At 40.3% G+C, this 15,466-nt stretch overlaps 1 protein-coding gene across 1 annotated transcript in view; it reads left to right on the forward strand.

Moving 5' to 3' along the window:
* Positions 1–7,323, forward strand: part of Srpx (sushi repeat containing protein X-linked) — a 74,669-nt gene extending 67,346 nt beyond the window's left edge. The window contains 2 exon segments of the mRNA XM_032890401.1: positions 580–701; positions 6,765–7,323. Coding sequence (XP_032746292.1) covers positions 580–701; positions 6,765–6,948 — 306 coding nt within the window. The 3' untranslated portion in view covers positions 6,949–7,323.
* Positions 7,324–15,466: the final 8,143 nt, after the last annotated feature.

Genomic DNA, 15,466 nt, shown 5'->3' on the forward strand with positions numbered 1-15,466 from the left:
CATCTGGTTATGGCTGCTTTTAAATTGTAATGATAGAATTAATTTATTAGGTTAAAAGCCATTGAGTCACTGTGAACATGATTATTTTCTGCTTCTTTTGGAAAAGTTTTTGTAGCCCTCAGCTTTAGACCATCCCTGTTCCCTCAGGCCCTTGCTAAATTGCAAGGTTGGCTATGGTATTTTGGATCTATAATTTTTTCTTTAAATGTATTTGTTTATTCACTTTACATCCCAATATCACTGCCCCCTCTTCCCCCAGTCCCCTCTCATGCACATCCTTCCCCCATTCCCCCTCCCCTTCTCCTCTGAGAAGGAGGCGGCCTCCCAGGGAATCATCCTTCCCCCACACATACACACATCAAGTCACCGCAGGACTCGCTGCATTCTCTCCCATTGCCAGGCAATTTTGTATAATTCCTCTAGGAAGATAGTTAGGTTTTCTAGGCACGCAGTTAGCCTTACTCTCTCAACTGTTTTCAGAACAATTTGGAGGAGGCAAAGAAGCACCCACAAGAAGCCCATTGCCGGGGGGGGGGTGCCTCTGCAGTTCAATTCACACCTGCCCTGTTCTTCCTTCAGCAAGCACAGTGTGGCCTGGATCTCCGACATGTCACTGTGGTGGAGCTGGTCGGAGTCTTCCCAACCCTCATCGGCAGGATCAGAGCAAAGATTATGCCCCCAGCCCTAGCTCTGCAGCTCAGGTAGGCACTGCTCTGCCCTTAAATTTCCTTCCCTGCAAACACGCTTGCATCTCGTCATGGGTGCTCTTGTATCAGGTCAGTTTGCCTGAGTTCTTTCTCCATTCAGTATTTAGTTCAGGCAACCTTCAGCACTTAATTGCTTTTATTCCGGGAGTATTCTAATCATGCTAATTGGCTTGTTCCTGCATGTCTGACTCAATTATGCAGTGGGAAATTACTGGTGTTTGCTTCTTCTCCCTCTCCTCTCTCTCATGACCTCCCTCTACCTCTCCCTCTCTCTCACCCTCTCCCTCTCCTTTTCCCTTTCTCTCTGGTGCGTGGTATATGTGTGTGTATGTGTGTGGTGGGGTATATGTGAATGTGTGTGACAGTGTGTGTCTGTGTGTGGTGTGTGTGTGTGTGCTTGTATTGTGCATGTGTATGTGTGTATGTATGTGTATATATGTGTGTCTGTGTGTGTGCATATATGTGTATCTATATGCATGTACATATATGTGTGATGTGTGGTATGTGTGTGTATTTGTATATATGTGTGTATATGTGTGCATATGTGTGTCTTTGTGTGTGTCTGGTGTATGGTATGTGTGGTGTGTGTATGTGTGCATGTGTATATGTGTGTTTGTATATGTGCATATGTGCATGTGCATATGTGTGTGCATGTATATGTGTCTGTCTGCATGTGTGTATGTGTGTGTGTGTGGGTGTGTGTGTAGTGTGTGCATATGTGTGTGTGTGTGTGTCTCTGTCTGTGTGTGTGTGTATGTGTGTATTCATGTGTGTGTGCCTCTGTGGGGTATATGTGTGTCTGTCTGTGTGTGTGTGTATTGTCTATGTGGTATGTATCTCTGTGTGTTTGTGTAATGTGGTATATGTGTGTATGTATGCGTATGGTATGTGTGTGGTGTTTGTGTGTATAGTGTGTGTGTGTGTGTGTGTGTGTGTGTGTGTAGCTTAGTTAGGAGAAGAGGATCTGAAAATAAAATGACGTACTTAGCATCACTTGCTGCTAGCATCGGGACAGATACTAATCAGCCCTTCAGGGCTTGATGTCTGTTTTCTTCATCCATCCAGAACACTTGTTCATACCCTTGCCTTAACAGTCGTCTCTCTTTTCTATCATACTTCTACGGCTAGAGCCCTAATATTCAGACCTTGAATAATGTTGTGTTGAAGGAGGATTCAATAGCTAAAAGGCAATTTCAGAATAACATTTTTTCTTATATTTCTTGACCACTGTGACATGGGTAATTAGAGCAAACTAACACTCCTTAAAATCTTCCTTTCCTGCATAACTTTATTCTTTTTTTATTTTTTCTTTTATCGGATATTTTTATTTACACTTCAAATGTTAGCCCCTTTCCCATTTTCCCCTCCAGAAACCCGCTATCCCCTCTCCCCTCTCCCTGCCTCTATAAGGATGCTCTTCCACCTACCCACCCACTCCCTCCCACCTCCCTGCCCTGACATTCCTCTACACTGGGGCATTGAGCCTTGATAGGACCAAGGGCCTCTTCTCCCATTGATGCCTGACAAGGCCATCCTCTGCTACATACATGGCTAGAGCTGTGGGTCTGTCCCTGTTTACTCTTGGGATGGTGGTTTAGTGCCTGAAAGCTCTGGGGGGGGGGTCTGGTTGGTTGATATCGTTGTTGTTCTTATGGGGTTGCAAACCCCTTCAGCTCCTTCAATCCTTACTTTAACTCCTCCAATGGGGACACTGTTCTCAGATCAATGCTTTGCTGCTAGCATTCGCCTCTGTATTTGTCATGCTCTGGCTGAGCCTCTCAGGAGACAGCTATATCAGGCTCCTGTCAGCATGCACTTCTTGGCATCAGCAATATTGTCTGGGTTTGGTGGCTGTATGTATATGGGCTGGATCCCTAGGCGGGGCCGTCTCTAGATGGCCTTTCCTTCAGTATCTGCTCCACACTTTGTCTCCATATTTCCTTCTGTGAGTATTTTCATTCCCCCTTCTAAGAAGGACTGAAGCATGCACACTTTGGTCTTCCTTCTTCTTGAGCTTAATGTGATATGTTAACTGTATCTTGGGTATTCTGAGCTTTTGGACTAATATCCACTTATCTATCAGTGAGTGCATACCGTGTGTGTTCTTCTGTGCTTGAGTTACTTCACTCAGGATGATATTTTCTAAACATAGACACACCTACATCACATACACACTTATATATAAAAATAAAACTTGTTTTAGAGTTTGTAAAATTACTTTCTTAAGATAATAGATGGTAGACACAGATAGACACATATGATATATACATATACAACATTAATAAAATCTTGATGAAATTTTGAACTGTTTAAAAATGAACAGAATTTACATTAGGGAAAAGATCTATTATTTTATAGCCTGGACATTGGGACTAATATAGAGCTCTGTAGGCTGATAATGATTTGTTACAAATAAGCTGCTTAAATGAATTTTGTAGTGGTTCTCAAATTCTAGCCTGCATAGTAATTTTCTGCAGAGTGAAAATTTTGTTCTTCTGCTTGCTCCCTGTGTTTTTGGATTTGGTAGGTCTAAGTGTTTGCATGACTGGCAAGTGGCTTGCTTAGTGCTCTATCAAGGTGTCAGCTTTGAAATAAAAGTTTGCCAAGCATTTTCTAACCATCACCTAGTGAATTCTGCATTTGGCTGCAGTTATCTTCATAAGACATTCCAGCAGGACACAACGTACTTGGCAGATGGATGTTGTACTATTTTTCTGTTTGAATTATGACAAAAAGGAAGGGCCATGATTTGCTCAATGAATAGAAAACAGGAAGAAAGACAAAGTGAATCGGTATGCCTGGATAGTCTGAAAATTCTCTAGTCTGGTTAGAGTACCAATTTTGAATATTTGTTAGGCCATGGAGATGCTATTGAAGAAAATCAACAGAAATGAAAGGCTGGGTGCCTGCTGTTGCCAGGTCACCATGCACCTTTTTCTTTGCCCTCACCTCTTTTCTACTTGAACGTGTAAGCTAAGTCAAGCCCTACTTAGATTAATTTTCTATCTTAAGGATGACAGGAACCAAGAAGAACATCACTTTAATAATGATATTATTCTCAGACTTCCTAGGAAGGTGACTCAGGAAGAATTGCAGTCTGATGATAGCCATTGTGTAGCTCAGAAATACTGCCAACCTCATCTCTCACACCGAAAGTGCAGTCGGTGAGGTGCCCTATCACTTGTCTCTGAGCCCAGTAGACTCTCAGCTCCAGCCGGACCCATTCCTACTGCTGTTGCTGATGTGGCCATTTCTCATTCCCCATGGCAGTTGTCCTTTTTTATATTCTATGTTAGCCAATGTACAACAGCCATAGTGAACGTGTAGAATAGCCTCTGGGCTACTATCACTGTGGCCCCATAAGTGTTATAGAACCATATTTTGCATTTTTTTTTATCTAACTATCCTACCTACCAGCTCCAGCATCCCTTGCCTCCTTTCTCCTTCCCACCCTCCTTAGTTTCTCACTCCTCTACTTTCCTGGATGGCCCTTGAGGTTAAATTTACCTCCAGAACTTAGAGAGTGACTGCCTGGTGGACGCGGTGTGATCATCTTCTAGTCACTAGACAGGGGTTAATACGTGACTCTTCCACTGGGGAAATTATTAATTATTCCTCCCTTTCATAACACTGCTTTTTGATATGTACACTGAGTTTATATTTTATGCAATGATATTCTTATTAGTTTTTCAAGTTAGCCAGAAAATGAGTGGATTTTATTATGGCATTTTCATACATGTATGTTATATATTCTTCTAATTCATCCCCTGCCTTTCACTGGCCTACCCATCTCACCTTTGTTCTTTTCTCTTTCCTTTTTTTCCTTCCTTCCTTCCTTCCTTCCTTCCTTCCTTCCCTTCCTCCTCCTCCTTCCCTCCTTCTTCCTTCCTCCCTCCCTCCTTCCCTCCTTCCTTCCCTCCCTCCTTCCTTCCTTCCCTCTTTCCATTCTTCCTTTCTTCCTTCCGTCCTTCCATCCTTCCATTCTTCCTTCCTTCCTTCCTTCCTTCCTTCCTTCCTTCCTTCCTTCCTTCTGAAAGATCCCCAAAGAGAGACCCTTACTCAAGTCTTGGGAAATTGCGGACCCCAGACACAGAGAGACCATTTTGGATGTAATAAGCAAAGGCGAGGTTTATTACAGAGATCTATTATGGAGATCTCGGCCGACACGTATCCCGCAGGAGACAGGGTGTTGACCCCAGTGGGCAAGGGAAAGGGCTTTTTAAAGGAAGAAGTCACAAGCTCAGGAGATGGGGGGATGTCAAAAGGAAATACAAAAAATGTCACTGAAACTCTCAAAGTCACAGAATTGTTCTTAAGACTCTAGGGTTTAAATGAGGGGAAAGGTCAAGCATTCTCTTGAGAACAGATCCTGATTGTCCTTTAGGGTAAATGTTTGTCAGAGTTGATGAGGCATCTGCATCTGAAACACATCTGGTTAGGCTTGGCCGCCTGGTTTCCTGGAATACTCCCTGTAGGACACAATGGCTGGAGGGCACAAAGGGAACTTGAACAAACATCACAGGGGCAGAACTGAACCCATTACTCATTTACTCAGTCCGGTGATAAGGGGGAGGGTCAGTGTCTCTGAACCAGTTCTCCTGTATTTTTAACAATCTGTCTTCCTGAGTCAGATCCTGTTGCTGAGTTTTGAGCTAATTTAAAACTCTATCTTTCACTTCCTTCCTTCTTTCCTTCCTTCCTTCCTTCATTCCTTCCTTCCTTCCCTCCTCCCATTCTTCTTTCCTTCCTTCCCTCCTTCCATTCTCCCTCCCTTCCTTCCTTCCTCCCTCCCTCCCTCCCTCCTCCCTTCCTTCCTTCCTTCCCCTCCCCTCTCTCTCTTTCTTTCTTTCTTTCTATCTGTCCCACCATTGTTTTTTGACATAGGATCTCCTCTATGTATGTAGCTGACCTAGAATTCTCCCTGTATATCAGTCTTGCCTCAAATGCACAGATATCTACCTTCTTTTGTCTCCCAAGAGCTGGGATTAAAGGTATGCACTACCACTGCCCAGCTCACCACCTTTTCTTTATGCAATAAAAAACAAACGAACGAACAAACAAAACCTCAGAACCATTCATGATAGAAAAATGTACACTTTAAATTCAGACAGCAGCGAATATTCTGCCTATGATTTCACCTGGAGACATTTCAACAGGATCAAAAATCAGGAGAGGAGATTGGGTGGCTTCATTATTTCCCTGGGCTCAGCTGTCTGTTTACTTTCCTTTTGGCTTTCTCATTTAAATATGCTGGTATTGATAGAAAACATCTACATAGATTAAACTCGTATATTGAAGTATAGAAAAAACACCACACAGTTGAATCTATATCTGACTATTTTAAAAATTATTTGTGCTACTAATTATAGGCAAATAAGTAAAAATGCCTGGGTGTGAACCTAGCCCATACAGTTCTAATTGCACTCCTAAAATAGTCACTAAAGAGGTCATCACTATAAAGTTTTGAATCTTAGTTTAATCAAATTTACTTTGTCCAGACTTCCTCCACCTTAGCTCTTTTGACATCTGGGTCTGGATTTGTTTGGCTACAAGGTTGTCCTTTACGTTGTAGGATAAATATATCAACATGACAACCAAGTGTGCGTTTAGACTTGGCCAAATATCCCCTGAGTGATAAACTCTCTGATGATCATCACTGTTATAGTCCCCTTGTAGCCACTTTTGGTTTTTAGTACCATAGCTACCCGAGACTTTCTAGATCATAATAATGTAAAGCAGAGTTACTCAGCCTTTCTTCTGAATACCAATTATCTGGACCTATTGCTAATATTCCACATTCTGATTTGTTATGTAATGAGGTCAGACATGAGCAAGCATTTTTCTGAGCAAGCCCTTATGTGATGCTATGGGTCTAAGGTCCACACTTTGAGTAGTTTGAGTAATAAGGGCATAAAAATGATTCAGTCCTTCATGTGCATGGTATTTTCATGTTCATGGTATTTCTGTGCATGGTATTTTCAGAGGGCTATGATTGGTCCCTTAAAGTCTGGGGATTTGAAGTTGAACACAGACAAGTCTTCTTTGTGTTTCTTCCAGGTTGTTGCTTCTGATCCCACTCTACTCCTTCCAGCATGGTTTAGTGGATAAACATGGCATGGATAAAGAACGTTATGTCTCCCTAGTGACACCCATGGCTCTCTTCAACCTCATTGACACTTTCCCCCTGAGAAAAGAAGAGATGATCCTTCAGGCTGAGATGGGCCAGTCTTGCAACACCTGATGTGCTGTTCCATTTCCTGGTGCTTTCTCACCTCTTATCATATAGTATATCATGTAGTATACTACAGTGCCCGTGGGAAGGCCTTAAAAATACCTTTGATGTACAGATTTTCATTTGTAATTTTTAAAGTCTATTTTATTATGTGCTTCCTTTGCTCTTAAACATTGGCACAATGCTTTTTAAACTTTGAAATGTTAAAAAAAAAAGTATGAATATATCTATTCTAACTCTCCCTTTAGTCCATTGTGGCTGATGAAATTAGAAGTGACAGCCACACCCATGCTTTCAGAATATTATTCAGTGTGAAACACATTTTCCTTTTCTCTTATTGTTTATATAAGTCTTTTGTTAATAAAATATTTTGAAGCAAACTTACTAAAACTCACCTTTAAGAAATAATCAGGCACCAGGCTTATTTGCTTGGCATGATGAGTAGTTTTTAAACCGTGATTCTTTATTCATCTTAAGAAAGGGAAACAATAGTCCTGTCAGGGGGATAAACTGAGATGAGAGAGAGCTACATTCTTAACTGAAGAATAACAAATTGAAAATATTCAAACAAAGCTACATGATGTTCATACTGAAATGATGCAGACTTTTCCCCCACATTGTTCCCCAACAAATGCAGTATAAAAACTATTTACAAATCACTTCCCTCATATGAGGTACTATAAGTAATCCAGAGAGGTTTCAAGTATACAAGGGGATACACATGGATTACAGGTAGGTACTGTACCATTTTATATCACAAGGTGAGTGACTTTTGGGGCCCTGGAACCAATCATTCCTGAGTTTGTAAATGAAAAAGCGTGATGGGCCAGTAGGGCTGAATTCGAGACTGTACCCCACCCAGAGAGGTTGCAATTCCCAGGTTGTCTATCAGATCACTTTTCAGAGAGGTCAGCTTTACTTATGGAGGCTGCATTTGTATTTGTAAATGGTTAAGCATAGAAAACCACACCTTGGCATTTAATGAAGAATTGGATTATACTCATAGACATATATTTCTAAACATTTCTGGTATCGGATTGGCCCATAATCTATTCTTAAACAAAATAGTGAAATGATAGAAAGTCCAAGTTCCAATATGTAGTGCTTCAAAACAGGAGGTAGGGTGAACGGTATTCTCACAGAAGATTAGACAGAGCAAACACCAACCCTTGAATAGATTGACATTATATGTAGAAAAATTTACTGTTTCCCTCTTTTATAGTAAAAACCACTCTTTAACTACTGCAGCATTCATATGTATCAGATTAAAGGAAAAAGCACAAATGGAGAGGAATGTCAAATGATAATGACCTTTACCAACTACCCTGTGCCTATGGGATAATAGCAGGAAAGGAACTTACCTCATTTATTCAAAGCACTTTTTCTGGTCACTTTGAATTATTGTTGCACTTTGACCCTTCCCCCCCCCACACACACAAATACACAAATTATTTGAAAATGAATGAATGCATGAGTGAATGACATTTGATGTTTCAAAATTAAAACTCTATTTAAAAAAAAACATGGGAGACACTTCAAAATTATCAATTGCTATCTCTAGGATCCAGGTTTCTCCATGAACAGTTCACAGGGTTTTTTTTTTAAATACACATTTCAAACTGCTACAAAGAAATAGCTAGAACTAGGGAGTCAGATCAAATCAATTGGTAAAGTGCTTGTTGTATAAACTTGGGAAGAGAGAGAGAGAGAGAGAGAGAGAGGAGAGAGAGAGAACTAAAAGACACATGGATACGCTCTTGGGCACATGTATATAGAGAAGAACTAGACAGTTAAATGAGCTGGTCAAATAGAAAACAGCATCTGCTCAGTAGGCGACAGCCGAAATCCCAGTTCAATTTCTTATGGTTAGCAGGCCTGCTTACAACCTGTCATGACTCCCAGACCACACCTGCCTGACTCAGTGATCAATTAGAAAAGCAAACAGTTTGTTTACAGAATCTGGGTCACCCCATCTGGTTCTTTTTGAGACTTACCTCATCACATTTCAGTTGCTACAATTTTTCTGACGTCTTCATCTTTTAAAGCAAAAAGACTATACATTTTGTATTTTCCTTTAAGCCTCCTCTCAGCTCTAACCCCACACAGGTCTGTATTATAATTTGTCCTTAATTAAAGCCCCCAAATCTGAAGTTTATTTAAGTGATGACTGTTTTCTAGTTTGCCCATCTTTTGACTGTCCTTAATCTTTAAGAAGGTGTTTTCTTTTTAATCCAAATATGGTGATTTTCTGTAGGAGATTAGTTAGAAAGAAGTTTCTTTTTTTCTCTCTCCATCTTTATTAACTTGGCTATTTCTTATTTACACTTCGATTGTTATTCCCTTTCCCAGTTTCTAGGCCAACATCTCCCTAACTCCTCCCCCTCCCCTTCGATATGGGTGTTCCCCTCCCCATCCTCCCCCATTACCGCCCTCCCCCCAACAATCACATTCACTGGAGGTTCAGCCTTGGCAGGACCAAGGGCTTCCCCTTCCACTGGTGCTCTAGAAAGAAGTTTCTTAACCTTCATCAGAAAGTTAAAACAGTGAACTAGGAGATGGAGAAACTCAGTAATTGCCACAGAACTACAGATTTGACCACTGCAAGCCTCAGCTGTGGGATTGGAACATAGACTGCTGGATGATGGAGAAGAAAGGCAGTAAAGTCATTCAAAGCTTGGTGGACAAAGTCCAGGGCATGGCTATCCATTTTGGTCCTTTACTATTAATTACATTACTCCTAAACTGAGTGGCCTGAAGTAGCAATTGTTTTATTATCTCACGATTTCTGTGGGCTAGAGTTTTTAGGGGAGTCTTAGCTTGCCAAATCTGTACTGAGGTCTCTGGTAAAGCTGCAGTCATTTCATCTGCATGTGAGACTCCCAACAATGTGAATGTCAGTTGGTAGCATTGTGACTCTATTTCCCGAGCTTGGAACTCTTTACCTCCTTCTGAATTGTTTCCTATGGCTTTGATATGAGGATTTGTATCTAGTCTTGTCATAACTTATTATGCCATATTCAGTTGATATCCCTGGGAGGTCTTCCCAGTTTTATTGAAAGTAAATGGAGGAGGAATGAGTCTCGGGGAAGGAAGTGGAGGGGAATTTGAGGTAAGAATGCATGATAAAACAATACTAACAATAATAAAAAGAATAGCCCATAGGGTCATATATCTGAATGCTTAGTCACTAGGGAGTGGCACTATTTGTGAAGGATTAGGAGGTGCCCTTCCTTTCAAATGTTAAAGCCTCTTAGTTGAAAGTTAATAGCAAGTCTTTCCCAGTTTTACACCTTCTTTTATAATCTGTAATTCTTTCCTTGCTCATGGAAAGCCTCTCTTGTTTTTGATCACCCGGGTCATTTACCCTAGAAGAAACCACCTGTCATGTTCTGAGACTAATGCGCTTTGTAATTAAGTCCGTGTGGGCAAGAACAGAGAACCTTCAAAAAACCAGTCATGTGATAGGCACCATGAAGTCGATTCCCTAAGCCCAGCCAAGTCTTCAGATGACTGCCATAGCAGAAGTGACTGCAGCTTTACCAGAGACCTCAGTACAGACTTGGCAAGCTAAGACTCCCCTAAAAACTCTAGCCCACAGAAATCGTGAGATAATAAAACAATTGCTACTTCAGGCCACTCAGTTTAGGAGTAATGTAATTAATAGTAAAGGACCAATATAGATAGCCATGCCCTGAACTTTGTCCAACAAGCTTTGAATGACTTTACTGCCTTTCTTCTCCATCATCCATGGGAAGTCACACAATCATACATGTATACGGAGGACATAGGTTAGACCCATACAGCCCTCTTTGGCTTCAGTCTCTGTGAAGCCTTATGAGCCCTTCATACTTGATTCTGTGGGCTGTGTTCTCCATGGTGTCTTGGCCCTCTGGCTCCTATAGTCCTTCCTCCTCCTGTATTGCAGGCTTGCCCTGGCTCCCAAACCAAAGTGCTTTGCTTTGGGTCTCTGCATCTGCTCCCATCAGTTGCTGGATGATGCCTCTCTGATGTCAATTGGGCTAGAAACTGATCTGTGAGTATAGGAGAATATCTTTAGGAATCATTTCATTGACAGCTTTTTCTAATTAGCAATATTTTAATTAAAATAAGCAGATATGTTTGTCTGATGATTTAATACCTTGACTATTCATTTGTGTGAAAATTGTTCTTTTTTGTTTCCAAGTTCAAATTATGTTTATATTTTTTCAGATTTTGGACTATAATGACTAAATATTTTCTCAATTAGCATTGTTATTTGCATTTTGAAAGTCTATTCTAGCATAATATTGCTATAATGGATTGTCAATATTTTGCCTTTTCCAGGACTGGCCCTTATTTTATGATAACATAAATTTTACATTCACCAATGATTCTCAAATTTTAGGATCACTCAGAGTAATTTATTCATTTACTTTATATCCTGATCACTGATCCCTAACACCAGTTCCTACCTCACACAATTCATCCCTGCAATTCCCATCATCTTCTCTGACAGGGTGGATTCCTGATCCCACTGGGTATCCCCCACCCTGACACATCAAGTCTCTGCAGGCTAGGCAGATCCTCTACCACTGAAGCCAGACAAGGTAGCCCAATTAGGGGAAGATATTCCACAGACAGGCAACAGCTTTATGGACAGCACCCACTCCAGTTGTTGGGGGACCCACATGGAGACTGAGCTGATCAAGCCCATGTAAGCTCTTTGGTTTGCAGTTCATTTTCTGAGAGCCACCTGGGCCCAGGTTAGTTTACTATGTGTATTTTCCTGTAGAGTTCCTATCCACTTTAGGGTCCTCAATCCTTCCCCCAATTTTTCCATAAGAGTCCCTGATATTCGGCCAATATTTGGCCATGAGTCTCTGCATCTGATTCAGTCAGGTGCTGGGTGGAGCCTCTCAGAAGACAGTTATGATCATTTTCTATCTCAAAGCATAACAGAGTATCATTAATAGTGTCAGGGATTGGTACTTGTCTATGGGATGTGTCTCAAGTTGGGCCAGTTGATGGTTGGACATTCTCTCAGTCTCTGGTCCACCTTTGTCCCTTGCATTTCCTGGAGACAAGATAAATTTTGGGTTGAAAATTTTATGGATAGGTTTCTGTTCTTATCTCTCCAATGGGTTTCCTGCCTGGCTACAAGAGGTGGCCTCTTAGGTTCAATATCCACACTGAAATGAGTCTCAGTTGAGGTTACCCCTATTGTCTGCTGGGAGCCACCCCAATCCTATATTTCTGGTACATTCTCAAGATGCACCCCATAAACCCCCAACCTAGCAAGCTACAGATTTCCATTCATTCTTCTGGCCCTATGTTCCTCTCTCTTGTCTCTCCCAAAACATGATCCTGAACCTCTCACCCTGGTACTGAAAGATCCCACGCAGAGAGACCCTTACTCAAGTCTTGGGAAATCGCGGACCCCAGACACAGAGAGACCATTTTGGATGTAATAAGCAAAGGCGAGGTTTATTACGGAGACCTATTACAGAGATCTCCGGGCCGACACGTTTCTCACGCAGGAGACAGAGGTGTCGACCCCGAGAGGCTGGGAGAAAGAGTATTTAAAGGCAGAGGCTGTGAGCCCAGGGGATGGGGGGATGTCAAAGGGGGATGCACCACAAGTTACAGGATTGTTTTATGGCTCCAGGAGATAAGGGGACACCAGAAGGTTTTATGGCCCCTGGTTCCTGGAACAGAGCTACTAAATCAGGAGAACGGTTGGGTCTTTAGGTCCTCATTATTTTTAAAAGTTTGTCAAAATTGATGAAGCATTTGTATTTGAAACACCTCTGGTTAGGCTTGGGCTGCCTGGTTTCCTGGAATGTTCTCTGCAGGACACAATGGCTGAAAAGCACAAGTAGGGGCTTACTCTTTTAATTTTATATATTTAAACCTTAAATTTGTATAATTTTCCTTTCAGTACCTCCCTGTCCCATCTCCCACCCAGTACCCTACTTACATGAGTATTTTATTCCCCCTTCTAAGTGAGATGAATAGTAACCTGGAATTGTAGGCCACATAAACCATTTTCTGCTACTTTTTGTTCAGATAACTGCAACAGCAAAAGAAATGAAACCAGAACCAAGGGGTAGCACTGGGAACATGTCAGAAAAGGACAGACCTACATACAAGAGATGGAGTGCTTATGCTCCTTCACTCATTGATATTTGATTAAAGGATCTGCTCAGTCCCAGGAAACTACCCCTCTTTTATTATTGTTTTCTATTTTCACAGAAAAAGCTTTCTCCATTAGTATGAGGGTTCTCTATCTGTAAGACTGGAGGTCATGGAAAGTGGGTATGAAAACTATATGGACCCATATTTACTAGGAAATAAAGGTATGGCATGCTCAGTTGCAATCAAAGCTGGGGGCATATGAAGGAAACAATTTATTGCCAGGAAAAGAGGCAATGTTGATTAAAAGTATACACCAAACAGTAGAAAATGATTGAAACCTTCAGTACAGGTGTGGGAAAGAAGATGACACCATCTTCTGCTGTCTGAAAAGACAGGCCTACTCTCTATGAAGAAAAAGATCAAAAACAAAACCAAATTCCCAAGGAATTTGCAGGTGTATCTTAAGGAAATTAAATACAGTATCAATACTGTCAAGTAAAAAGTAAACATAGAAAGGGTATCTTGACTTGGCTAAATATAAGTGCTTTGATAGACTTAAAAACAAGCCTACATTTTCATAGCAGATTTGATATTATCTAGTACAAAACATTCTTTGGATCGGTCCAAACATATAACTTAATTTGAATAAATGCCTATGCCATCAGCAAAAGTAAACAATGTGTTGACTGGTGAAAATATGATCCTTCGTTTGCATAGGAGGCATTTTGTGATTGGTACAAATGAATAGTAATATTGGTCCAAACACAAGGATTCATTTGTTTAAAATACTTATTTCAGTCAATGATATAATGGAGATTGGCTTCATTGGTGAATATTTAGTCCTTCATTTGCAAATTAGGCTATTCTGACAGGTTTACAGGTGAGTACTGGGATTGGTCCAAATATAAGTCTTTGTTTACATAAATTGCTGACATCTGTCAGGGATCAAATGGAGAATGCAGTGAGTTATGCAAACAGAATCCTTCATTGGCATGGTAACTCATGACTTGTTGAAAGTGGTATGTATAATTGGTCCAAATACAAGCCTTCATTTGCATAAAATGCTTACTTCTGACAGTAATCAAATACAGAATACTCTGGTGCATACACTGTACTTCATTTGCATACTAAAGATATTGTGACTTGGATAAAAATAAATGCTGTGATTGGCTTAACCACTAGCCTTCATTTGCATAAGAGTATGATTTAAACTGGTACAAGACCCTCTTTGCATTAGTCTAAAGAAAAAATTTCATTTGAACATGATGCCTATGTCATAGTAACTGGATATATAGCTGTGACTGATGAAAACATGGTCCTTCATTTGCAAATTAAGGCTATTGTGAATCATTGAAAAATGAGTGCTATGATTGGTCCAAATACAAGCCTTCATTGAAATAAAATGCTTATTTCTGTCTTTGACTGAAGGTAGAATATTATGATTTGTGCATACACAGTGTGTCATTTCCATAGTAAAGTTACATGGCCTTGATTTGTTAACCATATTTTGGGGTAAATAATATGACCTCAATATCATAGGAAACAAAAGCCTAAACAGACATATGGGGTCATATCTTATAACCTGGGATCATAAAAATAGCAATACACTATACAGCAAAGGAAAAATAGTAAGGAGACAATGTAGGTGATGGGAAAAATATCTTCATCTAATAGGTAAAATAACCAACTCACATAGGGAACTCAACTCAGTAGTAAAGCAGAAAACTTTGGTAATCACTAGCAAAATTTTCCAAAGAAGACATGCAATTGGTTCACAGGCTTATGAATAGTGCTCAAAGTTATCAATTTTTAGCTAAGAACAAATTAAATTCACATGATGTTCATCTTCAGAACTTTTGGAGTAGCTCCTGCTACAAAAATGACATGTACAGATGTTAGAGGACATATTCAGAAAAGGGAATAATTGCTGGTTGTTTGAAGGAATGCAAATTAATACAGCTGTCATGCAAAGTAACATGAATGCTTATCAAAAATACAAAAAAATTAGAACTATTGTATGATTCAACAATGCTCTTATTGGTTGTAGGACAAAAGGAAATAAAGTCACCATATCAAACAGCCATTTGTACTCTCATATTCATTACAAAGCTCTCCATTAAAACTAAATAAAATCTAATCAGCCCATGCGTATATCAATGGGCAAATGTGCAGTGGATATGAATTCCATATAAATAAAGAAAACTTTTTTATTTGTGTCTAAATGGATTAAGAAAGCAGTGTAAACAAAATTGACAGGGGCTGTGTAGAATGTGCTTAGCCAGCTATGACCTTGACTCTATAGGGAAGTGATAACAGGGAGTATGTACATACAGTATCTTTTCTAGATCCACTCAAAGGACTTTTAAACACAGAAATCCATGCCTATATCTCCATAAGTATATGGAAGAGAAAA

This window comes from Rattus rattus, chromosome X, assembly GCF_011064425.1.
Source record: "Rattus rattus isolate New Zealand chromosome X, Rrattus_CSIRO_v1, whole genome shotgun sequence".
Taxonomy (NCBI): domain Eukaryota; kingdom Metazoa; phylum Chordata; class Mammalia; order Rodentia; family Muridae; genus Rattus; species Rattus rattus.